The sequence below is a fragment of the Cololabis saira genome, chromosome 15, assembly GCF_033807715.1.
Source record: "Cololabis saira isolate AMF1-May2022 chromosome 15, fColSai1.1, whole genome shotgun sequence".
In the NCBI taxonomy this organism is placed as follows: domain Eukaryota; kingdom Metazoa; phylum Chordata; class Actinopteri; order Beloniformes; family Belonidae; genus Cololabis; species Cololabis saira.
This window is the reverse complement of record NC_084601.1, coordinates 4,288,718-4,308,573: the sequence shown is the minus strand read 5'-3', so window position 1 is coordinate 4,308,573 and position 19,856 is coordinate 4,288,718. Positions and strand designations below refer to the sequence as shown.

Here is a 19,856-nt window from a genome sequence, read left to right as displayed (position 1 = left end):
GACTGGAGAAAACACTTCAGTTCAGTCTTTGTGTAACTGGAACAGCAGTTAACTTGATGACATCACAGCTCAGGAAGGATTCGTATTCAAAAACATCTGCAATTTAATTTACCTTAAAATAAACCCTCTAAACATTAATATGACTCAGAATGGACTCCTCTGGCAACATGTATTTATAACTGTAACTTTGTTTCTCTCAGGTTTTTACACTTTAGTGTTTCAGCCATGTTTATAAATAACGTTTCTTGGTGGAGAAAAGAAGAAAAGTTTAAAAAAAAAAAGATGAAATGTTAAACTAGGGTAAATATTGTAAACCTAACCACATGTTTGAAGTTAGAAGAATTACAGGACTGTCTCAGAAAATTAGAATATTGTCCTATAATAAAATAAGTCCTTTATTTTCTGTAATGCAAAAATGTCATCCATTCTGGATTCATTACAAATCAACTGAAATATTGCAAGCCTTTTATTATTTTAATATTGCTGATTATGGCTTACAGCTTAAGAAAACTCAAATATCCTGAACTGGGTAAAAAGGCATTCCAGTTTTCTGCCCCCTCAACTTGGAATGATGCGCAGAAGGACTTGAAATTGGTTGAGCTTGTTTCCTTGGGTAAATTCAAATCCATTTTAAAAGACAGAGAAATTAGCTCTCGGTTCTTGTGACTGCCCTGTTGTGTAAATTTGACCATTGTTTTACTATTGTTTCCCTGGAATGTGTGACTCACTGTCTATGTTTGTATGTACTGTATGTATTGTTGTATTGTTTTTTATGCTGCCATTTTGGCCAGGTCACTCTGGAAAAAGAGGTTTTAATCTCAAGTTTATTACCTGGTTAAATAAAGGATATATATCCTATCTGAAAAAATTAGAATATTCTGGGAATCTTAATCTTAAACTGTAAACCATAATCAGCAATATTAAAATAATAAAAGGCTTGCAATATTTCAGTTGATTTGTAATGAATCCAGAATGTATGACATTTTTGCATTACAGAAAATAAAGAACTTTATCACAATATTCTAATTTTCTGAGACAGTCCTGTATATTCTCGCATGGAAACATTTCAAAACCACATTCTACACTAGCGAAGTTATAACTTTGTTTTTCTCTACATCCTTTCTCCTCCGGCTTTACTTTTCTGGACGGCTTCTTTGGCCATTCTGGGAGGCTTTGGTCCTTTTTTAAGGTTACATTTATTATGGGTGAACAGTGGTTTCATTTTTCCTGCCTTTACCCCTAAAAATGATTCCAGAACTCGCGCAACCACTTTTAACAGCAATCAATAATTTCCTGTATGACTTTACTGACCCTTCCATTGTTGTGGAGGAATCGTGTCTTCTTTACAGCGATGCTTCAGTTCAGTTACCAGCATTAGTTTGCGCAGGATCCCACGGCAGCGCAGCCTGACCTTGGGATGAACTTGCAGGGATGTTCACTGCTAAAAACACTGGCAGCTGTCTTAAGTACATAGAAATCCAACTCGTCTAAAAGTGCTAACCCTTCCCAGGTTGATGGACAGGGCTTCATGAAACTCAGAGGTCCTGATTTCTTTCCTCAGTGGCGTTGCGTTAACATGCACCTGAATGCGCCACAACAGCAAACTGCCCAAACCTCTTGTAGATTGTCATATATTATAATTAATCAAGTGCATTTGAAACCTCTGTATTTTGGTTGTAGGTTTTGTTATGGGGTGACGTTATATTTCCTACAAAAAAAGGACAAAAAAAAGAAGAAAGGGCTACGGTTAAAAGTAAGCACATAACTGGCAGTAATTAGTTGTCTTTAAGAGGTCGGCATTGTGCTGTTGCCGTCCCTGACCCACCAGTCTGGCCCTCGGCAGGAGGGTCCCCCCTTATGAGCCTGGTCCTGGTCAAGGTTTCTTCCCTCCTAAAGGGGAGTTTTTTCTTGCCACTGTTTGGCTTAAGGTTTTTCTCCCACTAGGGGAGTTTTTACCTGCCATTGTTTATGTAATAACTGCTCGGGGGTCATGTTCTGGGTATGGGTCTCTGTAAAGCGTCTAGAGACAACTCTGTTGTATTAGACGCTATATAAATAAAATTGATTTGATTTGATTTGATTTGATTGTCCTCTGAATGAGCTGAATGTGCTCACGATTGTTGACATTGAATGAAGGTAGAAAAACATACTGTAGGTTTAATTATCTTCTTTACAGCAGGTTTGTACGACGGAGTATTAGGGCCAAACTAAGACAAAAAAAATGGAAATTATGAAAATAAAGTCCTGATAATATGAGAATAAAGTCGTAAAATTACCAGAATAAAGTCATAATGTTGCGAGAATAAAGTCGTAATATTACGAGAATAAAATCAAAATATTAAATATATTCTAAATATATAAATAGAACTTCACAAGATGCTCAATATTCCTCATTTTAACACAGGGAGAAGATGCTCTTCCTGTTAGAGTTCTCATAAATTAACACTTTACGACTTTATTCTCATAATGTTACAACTTTATTCTCATAATATTACGACTTTATTCTCGTAATATTACGATTTTTTTCTCGTAATATTACAACTTTATTCTCGTAATATTACCACTTTATTCTCATAAGTTACCACTTTATTCTCGTAATGTCACGACTTTATTCTCGTAATGTTACGACTTTATTCTTGCAACATTATGACTTTATTCTTGAATTTTACGACTTTATTCTCATTATATTATATGACTTTATTCTCGTAATTTCCAATTATTTTGTCTTAGTTTGGCCCTAATGCTCTTCCGTAGTTTAGTTAGCAGCAGGTATTGAAGACGTTTAAAAACAAATGTTACCGAAACCTTTTAACTTGAAACCCTCGTGTGCATCTGCTGCTAAATCATCCAAACATGACTGAAGATGCATCATCATGCTCAGATCCCCATCATCTCCACTTAAGTGTTGTCAGAAGAGGCTCTGACCTCTCCAGAAGTAATTTCCTGTTGCTGCCAGGAGCCTCTTTAATTAGTTAGAACCACTGAAGTCACAACATACCTCCCCCACCTCCCTCTCTCTTCCACTTCTATATATATCACTCCTCTCCAGCTCCGGGGACTCCTGCACGTGTGTTTTGGAGCATGCTTTGTCCCATGTGTCCCTTGCGTCTTTTTGCACATGATGTTTTTGCTGCAGAGCGCTCTCTGTGCGCGCATGTGTGAGCAGATATGTGGAGCCACTTGCATGCATGCATGAAATGAAATATTCAGGTGATAAGCAGACACTCTGGTCCTGGAAATCTCTCTATCCGTTTTCCTTTCTGCCTAGCCCTTACAAGTCTGTTGCCGGTAGTCCCTTCAGTAATTCTGCTCTTTGCAGAATCTTCACTAAAAAGAAAAACACTACGAGGGACAAGAATTCTCTTTGCAGAGAAGCAGAGATAGAAGCGTAGAGAGTATGAAGAGCAGAGAGTTGTTGCCCACAGGCTCCAGAGTACTTTGTGCATTATACATCAACCTCTTTCTTGTGTTTTTTTTTCCCCCCTTCCTTCTTCCTGTTTCATGTTTGCTGCAAGAGATATCAAAGGCGTTAGCTCTTCTTTAACCCCGGCTGGATCAATTTACAGTTGAATGATGGAACAAAAACAAAAGGACACAACTTATGTCTGCTTTGGCCGATGGCGTCTTTGTGAAGGTTCGGTGCTCGAGGCTCGCAGGAGTAAACAAGACACTCGAGACTCTCGAGAAACTGTAGTGCTCCTGAAAACGCTGCCAGTGGTTTGAAAGAAGGGCTGAGGTGGCAGAAATGAAGGACAAAAAAAAGAAGAAAGGGCTGCGGTTAAAAGTAAGCACATAACTGGCAGTAATTAGTTGTCTTTAAGAGGTCGGCATTGTCCTCTGAATGAGCTGAATGTGCTTACGATTGTTGACATTGAATGAAGGTAGAAGAACATACTGTAGGTTTAATTATCTTCTTTACAGCAGGTTTGTGTTTTCAACATCATGCTTTTCGGAAGTAGCAAGAATCAGTATCATTTTGCCATCGAGTAGGGGTGTAACAATATATCGTGCCACGAAATTTCGCGATACAAAAACGTCACGATACGTGTCGTGGAGGTGACAAAGTGTATCGCAATATTGGGTTATTAATATTAATCTATTGTGTTGACTAGAAACGCGCATCCGACCGCGACCGCGCGGACCAAAATCTTACTCTGCTCAGAAGAAACTAGTCCCGTTTTGAGCTCTGAACCTTTACTTATTTAAGTCTGGTGTAGAGTTAAGCCTTACCTTATTAAATTAAACCTTTTTGGGGTCGTGAGTAGGATAAACACGGGGACAACTTCTGCGTGAGTTTGCGTGTACTTCAATGTCCGCTCAACAGCGTAGGATTTCAGAACATCAACACAGCACCTAGTGCTGTATCACTCTGCCCAATCTAAAACATACTAACAACTGATATACTGACTAGTGTAATTATAGTCCCTGATTTACAGAATATAAAGAATATATTTATAAAATAATGAACCCTGAATTACCAAAATAACAAAAATAAATCTCCTCTTACACTTATAAGGTGAGCATGAATCAATCTTTTTTATGATGTAAAATTGTATGTATTTATTTACTTTTATTTATTTATTTAATTTTAGTTGTTACATTTCTGGAAAAGAAAAAAGTAAAATCATACATGAGAGAAACTATTCAGTTAGTGGCTAAATATTTGTACTTGTATGAAACTGAAGATGCATAATGCAAACCTGACATTTACTTTTAGTTCAGTTTGTGGAAAATGGTTGGCCTGGCTTTCCCCTTTAAAACTTAAACAGTTATAAAACATTACAAACTGTAACAATAGGGCAAATGCACAGCATTGTTTTGTATTATGTGTCTTTATGTCTTTGTCTTTATGTGTCTATAAAAGACAATTTTTTCCAGTCATATATTCCTCTATCAAGGTTGTTAAAAAATACTGCTATAATATCGTATTGTATCGTTATCGTGACCTCAATATCGTGTATCGTACCGTATTGTGAGATTAGTGTATCGTTACACCCCTACCATCGAGTGAAAAAAATGTGGACTGCATTTTCTAAATAATTGTCAAGAATGTGATACTGATACTTTGGATGTAAATTCTAATCGTGTTAACTATGATATATTTCAGACATTTTTAACATTATTCTAAATATTGTAATGGTTCTTAAGCTGCAGGGGTGATCAACACTATTCATTGAAAATTGTAAAATCTGTTGTTTATTAACTGGTTGTGTTCTTCTTTCTAAATCCATATTGTGATGGGATGAGTATATTCAGATTATCTAGATCAGGGGTCGGCAACCCAAAATGTTGAAAGAGCCATATTGGACCAAAAACACAAAAAACAAATATGTCTGGAGCCGCAAAAAATGAAAAAGTCTTGTATAAGCCTTAGAATGAAGGCAACACATGCTGCATGTATCTATATTAGTTATAACTGGGGGAAGATTTTTTTTTTCATTATGCACTTCAAGAAAAAAGTCAAAATGTTGAGAAAAAAGTTGAAATGTCGAGAAAAGATTCGAAATGTCAAGAAACATGTCGAAATGTGGAGAAAAAATTCAGTATTTCGAGAAAAGAGTCGAAATGTCGATTAATGTTGAAGTACAATCTTGAGAAAAAAGGTCGAAATGTCAAGGAAATAGTCAAAATTTCGTGAAAAAAGTCAAAATCTCGAGAAAAAAGTTGAAATGTCGAAATTAATGTTGAAATACAATCTTGAGAAAAAAGTGGAAATGTCGAGAAAAAAGTTGAAATGTCGAGATTAAAAAGGAAAGGAAAAAGGAAGAAAAAAAGGAAAAAAAGAAGAAAAAAAGGAGAAAAAAGGTCAAACATTTTTGAAAAAGCTCCAGGGAGCCACTAAGGCGGCGCTAAAGAGCCGCATGCGGCTCTAGAGCCGCGGGTTGCTGATCCCTGATCTAGATAATCACTGAGTCTACAATAAACTATTTTCTCTAGTACTTTAGAAAGAGTGGATAGAATAGATATAGGTCTGTATTCATATTATTTTTGTCTCCAGATTTAAATATAGGGATAATTTTTGCTATCTTTGTCATTTTGGGTACCACCCCGCAGAGCAGAGAAAGATTAATGGTAAAAACAAGTGGATCAACAATTTCATTAACAATGGCTTTTATAATTTTGCTACATATACCATCCACGCCTGCCGTCAGGGTGCTTTTCATGCTCATAATGATTTTAGTAACTTCTGTTTTATTAGTTGGTGCCAGAAAAAAAGAGTTTATATCATTTCCTTGAAGATAATGTTGATAGGTAACTCCCTCTGGTGAACTGATGGTTTTAGAGAGATTTTCTCCTATAGAATTAAAATGGTCATTAAAACTGTTTGCCAGGTCAACATCATTTAAATTATTTCTGGCATTTTGCATGATCCTGGTGTCAGGAGGAACAGTAGTTTTATGTCCCCGGCTGAGAACCTCATTCAGCACCTTCCAGCATTGAGAAGCCTTGACTAGCTCACTATAGCGTTTACGCTTACTTATTCGTATAACATGTGTCCACTTGTTTTTGTATTTTGTATACTTTCCTTTGTTAACATCAGTTGGACTTTGGAGGTAACGTTTATAAAGTTTGTTTTTCTTTTTAATTGTAAGCCAACATGTTAATAAACAACAAACGGACAGATTTTAAAGAGAGCGGTCCAACCTAGGAAGAGGCGTTACTTTAGCTAACCATGGAGCATTTACTTGTAGTGTCTGCTAGCGTTTTCATCTTTTCATGGAATATTTATCTTTCATCTCTTGTTATTTCAAAATCATCAAGCTAATACAAAAACTAATAACATGAGGGTTAACTGTTAAAGTCAATCAAGCAGCAAATTTCTGAAGTCCTTCGTGAACTAGATATTTATTTTCTCCAGTTCCAGTTGTGGAGACTGCAGCTGTCCACACGCACCGCTTAACCAGCAGCTAGAAACTGTTCCCCATAAATTTTTTTTTTTTTTTTTTGATTGATTTGTTTATTTCGAACACATAAAAAAAATATAAGATTTTAAAACAAATTCAAAACATACAGAAAAAAAAGCAACAACAACAAAAACGTAATAAAAACAGGGGAAAAAAAACAGTGTCCGAAAAGGAGCAGGTTGAAGTAAAACTTATTTAACCCTGCCCCTTTGTTACCTCTATCATAAATTAAACATAAATGTTAATAATAAATAGCTGCAATTACCTAATAGGCTACCAATTTTCCCATTAGTTGTGCCTTTGCACCTAACCAGCTAACAAACACCATATTGCCTTAACATAAATCCTCCTCAACCAAATAACTTCCCAGAACTTCCTTTTTGTACCGTTTTTTAAATTGATTTATATTTGTACATTGCTTCAACCCATCACCCAACCCATTCCATAAATCCACTCCAACAACTGAGATACACATGCTTTTCCGGATTCTTCACTTCTTTGCAATCCTTTTGAAATCAATCAAGAATTGCATGGTCTGAATGATATGATGGCTAACCCTTTTTGCTGGCTGGTTTTCGTAGCACCACCCCGAGCTGGAAGACATCAGCCCCACGGAGGAGGTGACGGACACGGAGGACAATGAGGAGGAGGATCTGGGCGTCCTGGACGACCAGCGGAGCATCATCCTCCACCTGCTGTCCCAGCTCAAGCTGGGCATGGACCTCACACGGGTGAGACTCCAGACCCACGACCCTTCACAAGAGAGATTCAACATTCAAGATAACTTTATTTATTTATCCCTTGAAGGGCAATTTGATTCGGCAGCTCGCGCCCAAACACACACATAACAAACACATAACACATTCAATAGAAACACAGAGAGAGAAAGTTGGCAGCTGTGTGCAAAAATATGCAATTTGTTGCATTAAAAAGTGCTGATACCAATAAATTAATTAATTAACAGTCTACACCATGGGTCAGCAACACAAAATGTTGAAAGAGCCATATTGGACCAAAAACACAAAAAACAAATATGTCTGGAGCCGCAAAAAATGAAAAGTCTTGTATAAGCCTTAGAATGAAGGCAAATGGCAAGAAAAAAATCAAAATGTAGCGAAAAAAGACGAAATGTCGAGAAAAAAGTCGAAATGTCGAGAAAAGTCAAAATTTCAAGAAAAACATTCGAAATGTCGAGATTAATGTTGAAGTACAATCTCGAGAAAAAAGTCGAAATTTAAAGAAAAAATTCAAAATTTCGAGAAAAACATTCGAAATGTCGAGATTAATGTTGAAGTACAATCTTGAGAAAAAAGTTGAAATTTCGAGAAAAAAGTCGAAATGTTGAGATTAAAAAGGAAAGGAAAAGGGAAGAAAAAAAGGGGGAAAAAAGAAGAAGAAAAAAAGAGAAAAGGAGAAAAAAAAGACAAAAAAAAGAAGGAAAAAAATAAAGGTCAAACATTTTTGAAAAAGCTCCAGGAGCCACCAGGGCGCCGATAAAGAGCTGCATGGGCTCTAGAGCCGTGGGTTGAAGACCCCCGGTCTATACAAACACCGGATGATATCAATCCTAGAAGGTACACAGTAACTAAATGCACATACCAAACAAATGCATAAGGATAATTTTAATAGCCGGACAGCAGAAGTTCCCAGAATACTATGGGCCCGATTTACTAAGATCCTAAATAAAGAGTACTAAATTGCGTGTGCACTGAAAAAGTTTGCGCGTGCTGTTTGCGTGTGGTTTGCAGGTGATCAACTAAGATTGCGTGCGCAATTGATAACAGGTGCAAACAGCAGTATTTAAATGAGGTGTTGCGTGTCTTAAGGTTTGCGAGCGCAGATCTGCGCCATGGGGAGTCTGGATGGAATGCACAGTGACAAGTCACAAGCGCAAAATGAAATTTGACGAGTTGGAGTTAGAGATATTAGTGGAAGAGGCAAATAAACACATTCATGAACTACAGCAAAGAAATTTAAACATTACCAAAAGAAACGCAATATTGGAGAAAACCTGCGATAGAATAAATGCAGTTGGTAACACAAAAAACGGAAAAACGTCTGGTTTTTCATATTTCAATTTTAGGCACAGATCAAAAATACGAAATAGAAAAACGGGCCACAGGACTGAATTTGATTTTAATATTGAATTAGTCGGGTTTACGTGACCCCGCGGTGCTCGGCATGATCTGAGGAGAAAAAGACAATCAGACACAGAGCTGGAGAGCGCTTTGATTCATCTATGAGTTAAGTTTTTATTCAGATGTCCACAGTATATTGCAAATATTATATATTATATAGCAAACACTGACAGTAAATGTGTGACAGACGGGACCATCATATGGCAAGAAGAGAAGAGAAGTGTTCAGAACAGCGCACAGAGCAGAGAGCGCACAGAGCAGAGAGCGCTTTTGACGTGATCTGTAGTTTGCATTATTCGTTTTGGAATACTCAATTTAGATATATACTGCATGGGATTTGGACTCAGAATAATGGCTGTACACAAGTATTTACAGCTGATAATGAATCACTGTGAATACATCAATGTCAGTTACGTGCATTGAATGGATGGATGACAACTAAAAGCGTGATCAGACAAGCTTTTCTGTGTTATTTTGGACATAGACTAACATGACAGCTCGGACATCATTTTTAATCATCTCTCCAGGCTTGATGCTCCGGTCAGCTCGAGACAATTGTCTCCAGCTGACCGTGGCATGCCGTGGCAATTATAGCCATTATTCTGAGTCCAAATCCCATGCAGTATATATCTAAATTGAGTATTCCAAAACGAATAATGCAAACTAGTAGATCACGTCATTGGCGCACAATAAGAAACACTTTTTTCTCCATGAAAACACGTGATTTATTTATTATCACAAACAAAAAAAATGAAGATGCCTCCTGTGGCAACCTTTTGCTGAATAATACTCGATTTAACATTCAAATAAAATATTTCTCCTTTTGCATGTGGAGAATCCTCACCACAATAGTAATGCTGTGCAGATTAGCACCTTCCTTTCGAACGTATTAAATACAGACGCAATCACAATACGCGCAAAAACTTTCAGGCTTGGTAAATCTCATTGCGCGTGGTAAATGGACATATTTGCATTTTCCCCTCCCAGTATTTAGCGCGTTCTGCCGGGTACGCCCCATATTGATTATTCATCAGGGCAAAAGTACTAAATGGATAGCGTGTGCTATTTTGAGCACGCTATTCTTTGCACGCTGTTAGTAGATCAGCTGGCACCTTGGTTTGCGGGTGCTGTCAAGTTTGCACAGGTTTTTACACACGCAAACCTTTAGTAAATCAGGCCCTATGAGTCTTCCTCAAAACCTGTTCCCATAGGGAGCCTCGGTCTCTCTGCTTGAGTCCAATAATCTTGGAACAGATTTTCACCACACTGTTAAGACTGTTTCTGTCCCTGAGTGACAGGTTGTTGAACCAACAAATAAAAGAATAGGTTAAAAGGCTTTCAATGAATGAATGATAAAAACGACACAGAATCCCTGGACTCACAGAAAAATAATTCAACATACGAAGGAGATGAATCCTCTGCTGTCCACGTTTGACCAGTGCTTCAGGGTTGAAATCAAATTTAAGCTGGTTACAGTGCCCAGATATTTATAGGAGCTGACAATTTCAATCTTCTCTCCATCTATGACACTCTCAGTGAAGCCCTGCTTGTTACGTCTAAAATCTACCAACATTTCTTTAGTTTTGGATAACTAAAGATGGAAGAGGAGTTGTAACTATGAACTCAAAAGAAATAATGCAGGGACTCTGGTGGCTTGAAAAAAGTTTTAAAAAAACCTTTATTGGACTGGGTTACATCTAAAAAACACCAACACCTCAGGGTGTATGGAGACAAGAGACAAAAACCAAACATAATTCTAGGGTATTCAGTTCAGCTGTAAGGAAGGGAGAAAAGATGGAAGGAAGGGAGAAAAGGAAAGAAGGGAGGGAGAAAGGAATGGAGAAAATGAAAGAAAAAAGGGAGGGAAGAAGGAAGGAATGGAGAAAATAAGGAAAGGAGGAAGGAAGTAGGAAATTCAATTTCAATTCAATTTTATTTATATAGCGTCTAATACAACAGATGTTGTCTCTAGACGCTTTCCAGAGACCCAGAACATGAACATAAACATAAACATAAACATAAACCCCCGAGCAGTTATTACATAAACAATGGCAGGTAAAAACTCCCCTAGTGGGAGAAAAACCTTAAGCCAAACAGTGGCAAGAAAAACTCCCCTTTAGGAGGGAAGAAACCTTGAGCAGGACCAGGCTCGTAAGGGGGGACCCTCCTGCCGAGGGCCAGACTGGGGGGTCAGGGACGGCAGCAGCACAGCAGGCAGGTGGAAGCAGCAACGGGATGACCAGGGGTGGGGACCGCAGGCCAGCATGCAGCTCCCGAATCTCCGGCCCAATCATCAAGTCCCAGGTTGGGGTGCAGGGTCGGGGAAAGGTTGAGAAGGGGCAGGGCCAGGGAGAGGAGTCTTGACGGACAAATCTCTCCCCCGCCTGCCCGGGCCGTTACCCTGCCCCCCTCACTCCCACACTGCAGGTTCCAGTGTCCGGCAAAGGATGCTGCAACATGGACAAAAGAGAGAAAAGGGAGGAGAAGGGGGGGCCAGCACAAGAAACTACAGGAACGACTCTGACACACTAAAGTTTACACTACCTAGAGATTTACCAACACCAGCTAGAGGTTTACTAAACACTAACTATAGGCTTTACTAAACAGAAATGTTTTAAGTTTAGTTTTAAAGGTGGAGGTGGTGTCAGCCTCCTTAACCCAGGTTGGAACTACATTTGGATACTCTAGGAACTACGAGTAAACCTGCACTCTGAGAACGGAGAGCTCTGCCAGGAACATAAGGCACTATCAAATCTTGCAAATAATGCAGAGCTAAGCCGTTTTGGGCTTTATACGCAAGTAATAACATTTTAAATTGGATTCTGAATTTTACGGGTAACCAATGGAGCGACGCTAACACTGGAGAGACGTGGTCTCTCCTGCTGATTCCTGTCAGCACTCGTGCTGCTGCATTCTGGATCAGCTGGAGCCTATTCAGCAAATGACTTGGACATGCTGCTAACAACACATTACAGTAATCTAGTAGAAGATACAAACGCATGATCTATTTTTTCTGCATCACTCTGCGAGAGGATTTTCCTAATCTTTGCAATATTACGGAGATGGAAAAATGTTATTTTACAAACCTGATTGACATATGGTGTAAACGACAAATCCTGATCGAAAACAACACCAAGGTTTCTCACAGTTGCACTGGAAGCCATCGCAACACCATCTAATCCCTTCCTAAGATGCTCTGGACCAAGAATGATAACCTCTGTTTTATCTGAATTTAGAAGCAAGAAATGGAAGGAAAAAGGAAAGGGAGTAAGGAAGGGAGAAAAGATGGAAGGAAGGGAGAAAATAAGGAAAGAAGGAAGGAAAAGCAAATAAGGTAATAAAGGAACGAATGACGAAAAGGAGGTAGGAATAAAAGTGAGTAAAGGAGGGTAAAAAAGAAGGAAAAGAGGAAAGGAAGAAGGAAGGAGAGAGCAGGAGGAAAGAAGGATAGAAGAATTGGGTCATTTTGACCCAAAGACAGTACAAGGGTTAAACAAAACATGACAATAAATCACAAAATGGCCTAAAAAGTAATGACAAAACAGAAGAGCAATGTGAATATAAATGCAAACAAAGAAACCCAACAGAAGAAGACTAATAATTATACAACAAAAATTACTAAATCATAGAAAAGATGAAAGGTCAAAATCCTCATTGAGGCCAGGGAAGCTGGTGGCCTGGTTGTAACTACTTGTGTGTGTTTTCCATAGGTGGTGTTGCCCACGTTCATTCTGGAGAAGCGATCCTTGCTGGAGATGTACGCCAACTTCATGGCCCACCCAGACATGTTCCTGTCCATCACGGCCGGGGCCACGGCCGAGGACCGGATAGTCCGCTTTGTGGAATACTACCTGACCGCCTTCCACGAGGGGCGGAAGGGGGCCGTGGCCAAAAAACCTTACAACCCTGTGTTGGGGGAAACGTTCCACTGCTGCTGGGAAGTCCCGCGGGACAAAGTCAAGCCTCTGGTCAGGTCCAACCAGGGGCCGGCTCGGGAGCCGGGCCGGAGCCCCAACAACACCCAGCAGGCCGACGATTCCCCCGGAGGCTGCTACAGGGTCCGCTTTGTCGCAGAGCAGGTGTCCCATCATCCACCCGTGTCGGGCTTTTACTGCGAGTGTCGGGAGCGGAAGATGTGCGTCAACGCCCATGTGTGGACCAAGAGCAAGTTTATGGGCATGTCCGTAGGAGTTTCCATGGTGGGAGAAGGTGAGTCATTCCTCCAGGAATCCTGCCACGGCCGGTTTCGGCTATGGCGCTAAGATACTTTTCTTTAAGTTGCGACATGATACAGGTGTGTACCGATTTTCGTTCATGTACGTCAAACCGTATTGTGGGGCTTGAGGCACAAAGTTTTTTCCGTCTGAACCAATCAGATGAAGGGTGGGCGCGCCTTTTGCCGTCTAGCGTCACCACGGTAATGCTTTTGACTGAGAAAAGAAATGCGCGTCGTCGCAGGATGGAGACGCACATTCTGATGTATAACACACCTGGGTGCACGTTACAGTTCGGGCCGTATTAATTGCCAAAGGAATGGCATAAATTGTGCCAAAATTACACGATTAATTCCAAATGGCCGACTTCCTGTTCAGTTTCGGCCATGGCGCCAAGAGACTTTTCTTTTATTGCGAGTGTCGGGAGCGGAAGATGTGCGTCAACGCCCATGTGTGGACCAAGAGCAAGTTTATGGGCATGTCCGTAGGAGTTTCCATGGTGGGAGAAGGTGAGTCATTCCTCCAGGAATCCTGCCAGGTGAAAACCAAACTTCCTACACCGGAAAGTTCCATGTTGTGTTGCATTTTCTGGTATACGTGCGCAAAGTAAAAAAAAAAAATCTGTATTTCAAAAGCCATTATTTTATTTAAATTGACCTAAACTAGATGCTTTTAGGCTGGACATATTTTATCAGTTGTGTTTTAAAGTTTCAAGACAGTCTTTCCATCACAGTGAAGTGAAATTGGTGTTAAAACAGGAAGGGAGGTCACACCCCTACAACACTTTGATGTCCTGACACCAAAAAAAATGGATAAGCTTAACATTCTTTGCTAAAAGTTGCTTAATAGTTACATCATTTCACTCCTTGGGCACTTCCAGAAAATCTTAACCTTGAAGAAAATGGACCAAAGCCTCTTTAGTCTTTTGATAAATTATTGCGATTGCTGCTACTGCTGTTGAGAAAATATTCAGATGATAAAGCAGCAGATAACCATTATGCATCATTATACATCATAAGGGCTTTGCCTCTGAATAATAGTTAAATGATCAAGTAGTGTTTAGGGACAACTAAATCGTATTAATGAGGCAAAAAAACATTTGGAGACTAGATTTTGATGACATTAAAGTTACTTTCTTTTGGTTCTTAACAATTAAAAAGTATATAAATTCATCCTTTATAACCCCTTATTTCAAGTTAAACTGAATGCATCCATTTGAAAATCATTGTATATCTGTTTGTAAAAGTTGCGCGAAACCACTGTTCATATCTGCCCATTTTGAGTTTGATGCCAGCATCAAATAAAAAAAAAAAAAAAAGTTTGGAAAAGGCCCCAAAATAGTGGAGAAGTTGTATCAAGAGATCCTTATTTTTGGAAGACTTTTGTTATTGTTATCATTATTAGGGCCCGCGCACTTACAGTGCAAAGGCCCTATTGTATCTGTAGGAATTTTTATTATTTTCCTTCTGACGAAAGGAGGGCCTTTTTTTCCCCCTAAACGTGCCCCAAAAGTCGCAAGCCAGGCCTGGTGGAAAATTTTATATTTAATGGTTTACATTAATGGGCGTGGCAAAATGGCTCAACAGCGCCCCCTAAAAAACTTTGTGCCTCAAGCTGCACGATACAGTTTGACGTACATGAACGAAAATCGGTACACACCTGTATCATGTCGCAACTTAAAGAAAAGTCTCTTGGCGCCATGGCCGAAACCGAACAGGATGTCGGCCATTTTGAACATTTTGAATTAATCGTGTAATTTTGGCGCAATTTATGCCATTCCTTCGACAGTTAATACGGCCCGAACCGTAACGTGCACCCAGGTGTGTTATACATCAAAATGTGCGTCTCCATCCTGTGACTACGCGCATTACTTTTCTCTTTCAAAAGTGTTACCGTGGCGACGATAGACGCCAAAAAGCGCACCCCCCCTTCATCTGATTGGTCCATATTTGATAGTTCCTACTTTCTGCTATAACTTTTGAATGGTTTGACATAAAGAGTCGTGGGTGGTGTCATCGGACTCGGTTTTGAGTCCTTGACCTTCATTGGCCTGAATAAGCCCCGCCCCTTCTTCTGATTCGTTGTCCCTATTTTCTGTTATAACCTTTGAATGGTTTGACATAGAGAGTCGTGGGTGGTGTCATTGGACTCGGTTTTGAGTACTGGAGTTGTTATTGCTCTTGAAGATAAATGGCCACAAGAACGTAGCTCATCTTTGGAGAACCAGCTCCTCTAATCAAGCCGTCTGCTTGAATCTGAAACAAAAGATGTGGTTTTGAAGACGGTCTGAAAAGAGATAGGGGTTTGTTTGAGGGAAGGGCGAGGATCTAAATCTCATTTGTGCTCTGGGTCATGTGATCAGTACATCCCTCATGATGGCTGCTTGTTAACATGACCAGCAGGAAGCCCGGCTGTCTCTGCAAGCTCTCTGGATGACTCCAGACGTTTTCTTGCGTAAAACATAAATAGTCCACTTTAAAGTTAATGTTTGTGACATTACTGTATATTTGATGATGCTTGACTGTATCGTGAGAAAAATCATGCAGCACTACAGTATGCAAAATGGTCAGAGTTCAGTTTTCTTCAAGACACTCACAAGGATTAGTTAACCCTTGTACTGTCTTTGGGTCAAAATGACCTAATTCTCCTGTTCCTCCTTTCCTCCTGCTCTCTCCTTCCTTCTCCCTCCCTCTTTTCTCCATTCCTTCCTTCTTTACTCCTTTCCTTCTTTCTTTTCTCCCTTCCTTACTTCTTTTCTCCCCTTGTACATTCTTTCCTGGTTTTCTCCTTTCCTTCCTTCATTCTTTCCTCCCTTCCTTCCTTTTTCCCCTTTCTTTCTTTCTTTCCTTCTTTCCTTCTTTCCTCCCTTCATCCTTCCTTCATTCTTTTCTCCCTTCCTTCCTTCTTTCTTCCCTTCCTTCCTTCTTTTCTCCCTTCCTTCCTTGTTTCCTCCCTCCCTTCCTTCCTTCTTTCTTTTCTCCCTTCCTTCCTTCTTTCTTCCCTTCCTTCCTTCTTTTCTCCCTTCCTCCTTGTTTCCTCCCTTCCTTCCTTGTTTCCTCCCTCCCTTCTTTCTTTCTTTTCTCCCTTCCTTCCTTCCTTCCTTCCTTCCTTCCTTCCTTCCTTCCTTCCTTCCTTCCTTCCTTCCTTCCTTCCTTCCTTCCTTCCTTCCTTCCTTCCTTCCTTCTTTTCTCCCTTCTTTTCTCCCTTCCTTGACCCGAAGACAGCACAAGGGTTAATAGTTTGACAGTAAACCATGAATTTAATCATAACCAGCTTCCTTTATGTAACAGAGAAATGATAAAACTTATCTAAAATGTACACTTAGTAGTTTCAGCTGACGCTTCCTGCCAAAGTCTGCATGTGTGCTCCATCAGCACCAGAGTCTGCATGTCTGCTCCATCAGCACCAGAGTCTGCACGTCTGCTCCATCAGCACCAGTGTGTCACTCATAGTTACTGTGTCTGGGCCGGGTCCCCTGGGTGGGGGAGGATTCACGGGTGGCCAGACGGCCAGCCATCTGTTGTCCAGTTGTGACACAGCAGTTTTCCATGTCCAGAGGCCGGTGCTGCCGTCATAGAACATGGTGACATTCACCGCAGGATAGATTGATTTCTGCATTTTTTCCCCTCTGAATTTATGCAACAGCTGCTGTCATGCGAGCAGCTGACGCAGTGTTTTTGTGAGAGTCTCCCTGGTTGATGGGAGTCAGAAAGAGAACAGAGGTGCAGCAGCTGATGCAGCCGGATCCAAGCTGGAGTTGGTCTGGCTGGGTAACATCTTTCCTGGCCCCCAACACAGCTCACGTGGGGGTGAGGAAAAGTTCATAAATAAGTAGACGTAAGCGACTGATCAGATTCTTCAAGGCTTTTTCCCACTGTGTCCTTATTTATTCAACAAAAATGAAGCTCTAAAGGAGAAGAAATCCTGTGGGCAACACTAAGGTCCAGTCCCAATCCTCCCCTAGTCCTACTTTTCAGTCCTACCCCTAAATTTTGCACGTTCCCGTGAGGGTAGTGGTGTCCCAATTCCTCTTTTCATCTAGGGCTAGTGGACATAACGAGGGCTAGTGTGTATCAATCTAACCCTTCACAGCGAGGGATTTCAGATTCTGACTCCCTGACCGAGGGCCAGAGAAATTTCCCAGAATGCTTTACATCATCATTTGGAGACTGAATCAAACAAAAAAACATGGTGGACATTTCTTATTTTTGCAAAATGTGCAAATGTGCAAAATGTGCAGTTCTATCTTCAAGTTTAAGGAAATGTTTAAAGAAAATAATGTAAATAAATATAAAACACTATAATTATAAAGTATATTATCAAAAACATTCTAGAAAGTGAAACGTCAATTATATATTTTGTCTTACTTATTTTTGTCGTCTTTATGTATTGTTTGTTTCCACGGAGTAAAGTTAATGTTTCATATTTAAGCTGATCTTAAGATAAAAAGGGTAGGCACTATAAACTACGGCTTCAGCTACACCTTTTCAGCAAAATAAATGGTTTTTTTTTCATCTTGTTCTGCAAAAAAGTGTGTACAAGCCGAAATAAAGATTGATAACAATAACAACAACAAAGCAAATCCAAATCATGACACTTCCACCACCGTGCTTAACGTTTTTTTTTTGTCCATATGATGTTTTTCCAGAAGTCTTTGTTTTGCAATAATCTGTTGTGCTTCCATGTTTGTTTGTTTTTTGTCTTTTTTTTTTATTATTTTGATAAATGGACAGAAGAGACATTTTCCTGATAACCAAACAAAACACACTTATTCAGTCTTATTCTGACTGTGCTGTTAAAGAGAAGTAGAGGTTTGTAGGGTCTAAGATTTCTCCCTTCTTTCCTTCCTTCTCCTTTCGCTCCTTCCTTTTTCCCTTCCTTCCTTCTTTCCTCCTGCTCTCTCCTTCCTTCTTCCTTTCCTTGTTTTATCCCTTCCTTCCTTTTTCCTTGTTTTCTCCCTTCCTTCTTTATTTCCTTGTTTTCTCCTTTCCTTCCTTCTTTCCTTCCTTCTTCCCTTCCTCTTTTCTCCCTTCCTTCCCTCCTTGTTTTCTCCCTTTCTTCCTTCTTTCCTTGTTTTCTCCCTTCCTTCCTTCCTTCCTTCCTTCCTTCCTTCCTTCCTTCCTTCCTTCCTTCTTTTCTCCCTTCCTTCCATCCTTTTCTCCCTTCCTTCCTTCTTTCCTCCTGCTCTCTCCCTTCCTTCCTTCTTTCCTCCTGCTCTCTCCTTCCTTCTTCCCTTCTTCTTTTCTCCCTTTCTCCCTTTCTTCCTACCTTCCTCCCTTCCTTCCTTCCTTCTTCCCTTCCTTCCTTCCTTCTTTTCTCTCATCCTCCCTTCATTCTTCCTTTCTTCTTTCTTTCTTCCTTCCTTCCTTCCTTCCTTCCTTTCCTTCTTTTCATTCTCCCTCCCTCCTTCTCTTCCTCCTCCCTTGACCCGGAGACAGCACTAGGGTTAAACCCGACTGAAGTTCCTGACGTGACTTTTTGGTTTGATTTATGTTTATTATTAATGCCACAGTGGAAAAGGTTCTATGCTTGTTCTTAGTTGGGCAGTAGTTGTAGTTTCCTAATAGACAGATGACTTTTACTCTAGTATGTTTCTACACACACAAAAAAAAAAAATCAATTAAGAAAACTTGATTTAGAGGATGTTCAAACTTTTGCATGTGACTGCAGGTTGCAGATGTGCATGTTTACGTGCTCAGGATTTAATTATTCAGCCTTAGATTCGTGTTGTGAATGACATACACGCTTTTAATTTCCCCATCGACAGCTCGGCTGTTGGAGCTCAGAGCTTTTGTTCAGACTGAATAGCACGTCACTCACGAGTCGGGAGTTTCCAGCTCACAATGAAGCCGCGTCATGTTCCAGCCTGCAGCCATTCTGCTGGGGAAGAGACACAAGTGGTGTCTTGTAAACATGTGATTATATCGTAATAAGTGAACACTATTCATAAGGCAGAGGTGACTGGAGTCACATGTGCTGAGAGGATTTATAATGCTCGTATTATGGGAATAAAAGTCCTCACACTAAACACTTTATCTTATACTGGACAGAAACATACCCTGCTGCCTCAATTAATTTCATTTTCATTTTCTTTATTTCATTCAAAAAAATACAATAAAATTCAATACAAATACAAATGTTCATAAATTGTGAATGAAAAGGGAGCAGAAAGAAGAAGAATCTTATCTAATCTGCCCCTTTTTCCAAGAAATACATTCACAAATAACATAAATTAAAAATAAAAAAAACAACTAAGTGAATAAAAAACTAAAATAAAATAAAATTACCTCCGTCTATGGGTATGTCAATCAAACTTAACTAACATATTTCTTTATATTTACCTAACATACAGGCTTTAGTTGTTCTTTTGAATGTAATGTTTGATTTGGATTCTTTGTTTTCTTTATTCAGATTGTTCCATAAACTGATTCCTTTCACAGAAACACAACGTTCCATCAATTTAGTCCTGAATCTTGGTTTTTTTAAAATCTCTGTTCCTTTTAAGTTGGACACTCAAGTCAGGGTAAATAATATGTGTCTTTTTATATAAATGTATCTGTCTTGTGTTGATTAGAGCTGAAAGCTGCTGTTGTACGAGA

General features: G+C 39.7%; 1 protein-coding gene across 1 annotated transcript in view; it reads left to right on the top strand.

Moving 5' to 3' along the window:
- LOC133461310 (oxysterol-binding protein-related protein 10) overlaps positions 1-19,856 on the top strand; it is a 213,083-nt gene that overhangs the window by 181,454 nt on the left and 11,773 nt on the right. The window contains exons 8-9 of the mRNA XM_061742171.1: positions 7,487-7,636; positions 12,754-13,252. Coding sequence (XP_061598155.1) covers positions 7,487-7,636; positions 12,754-13,252 — 649 coding nt within the window. The remainder of the gene's footprint in view (positions 1-7,486; positions 7,637-12,753; positions 13,253-19,856) is intronic.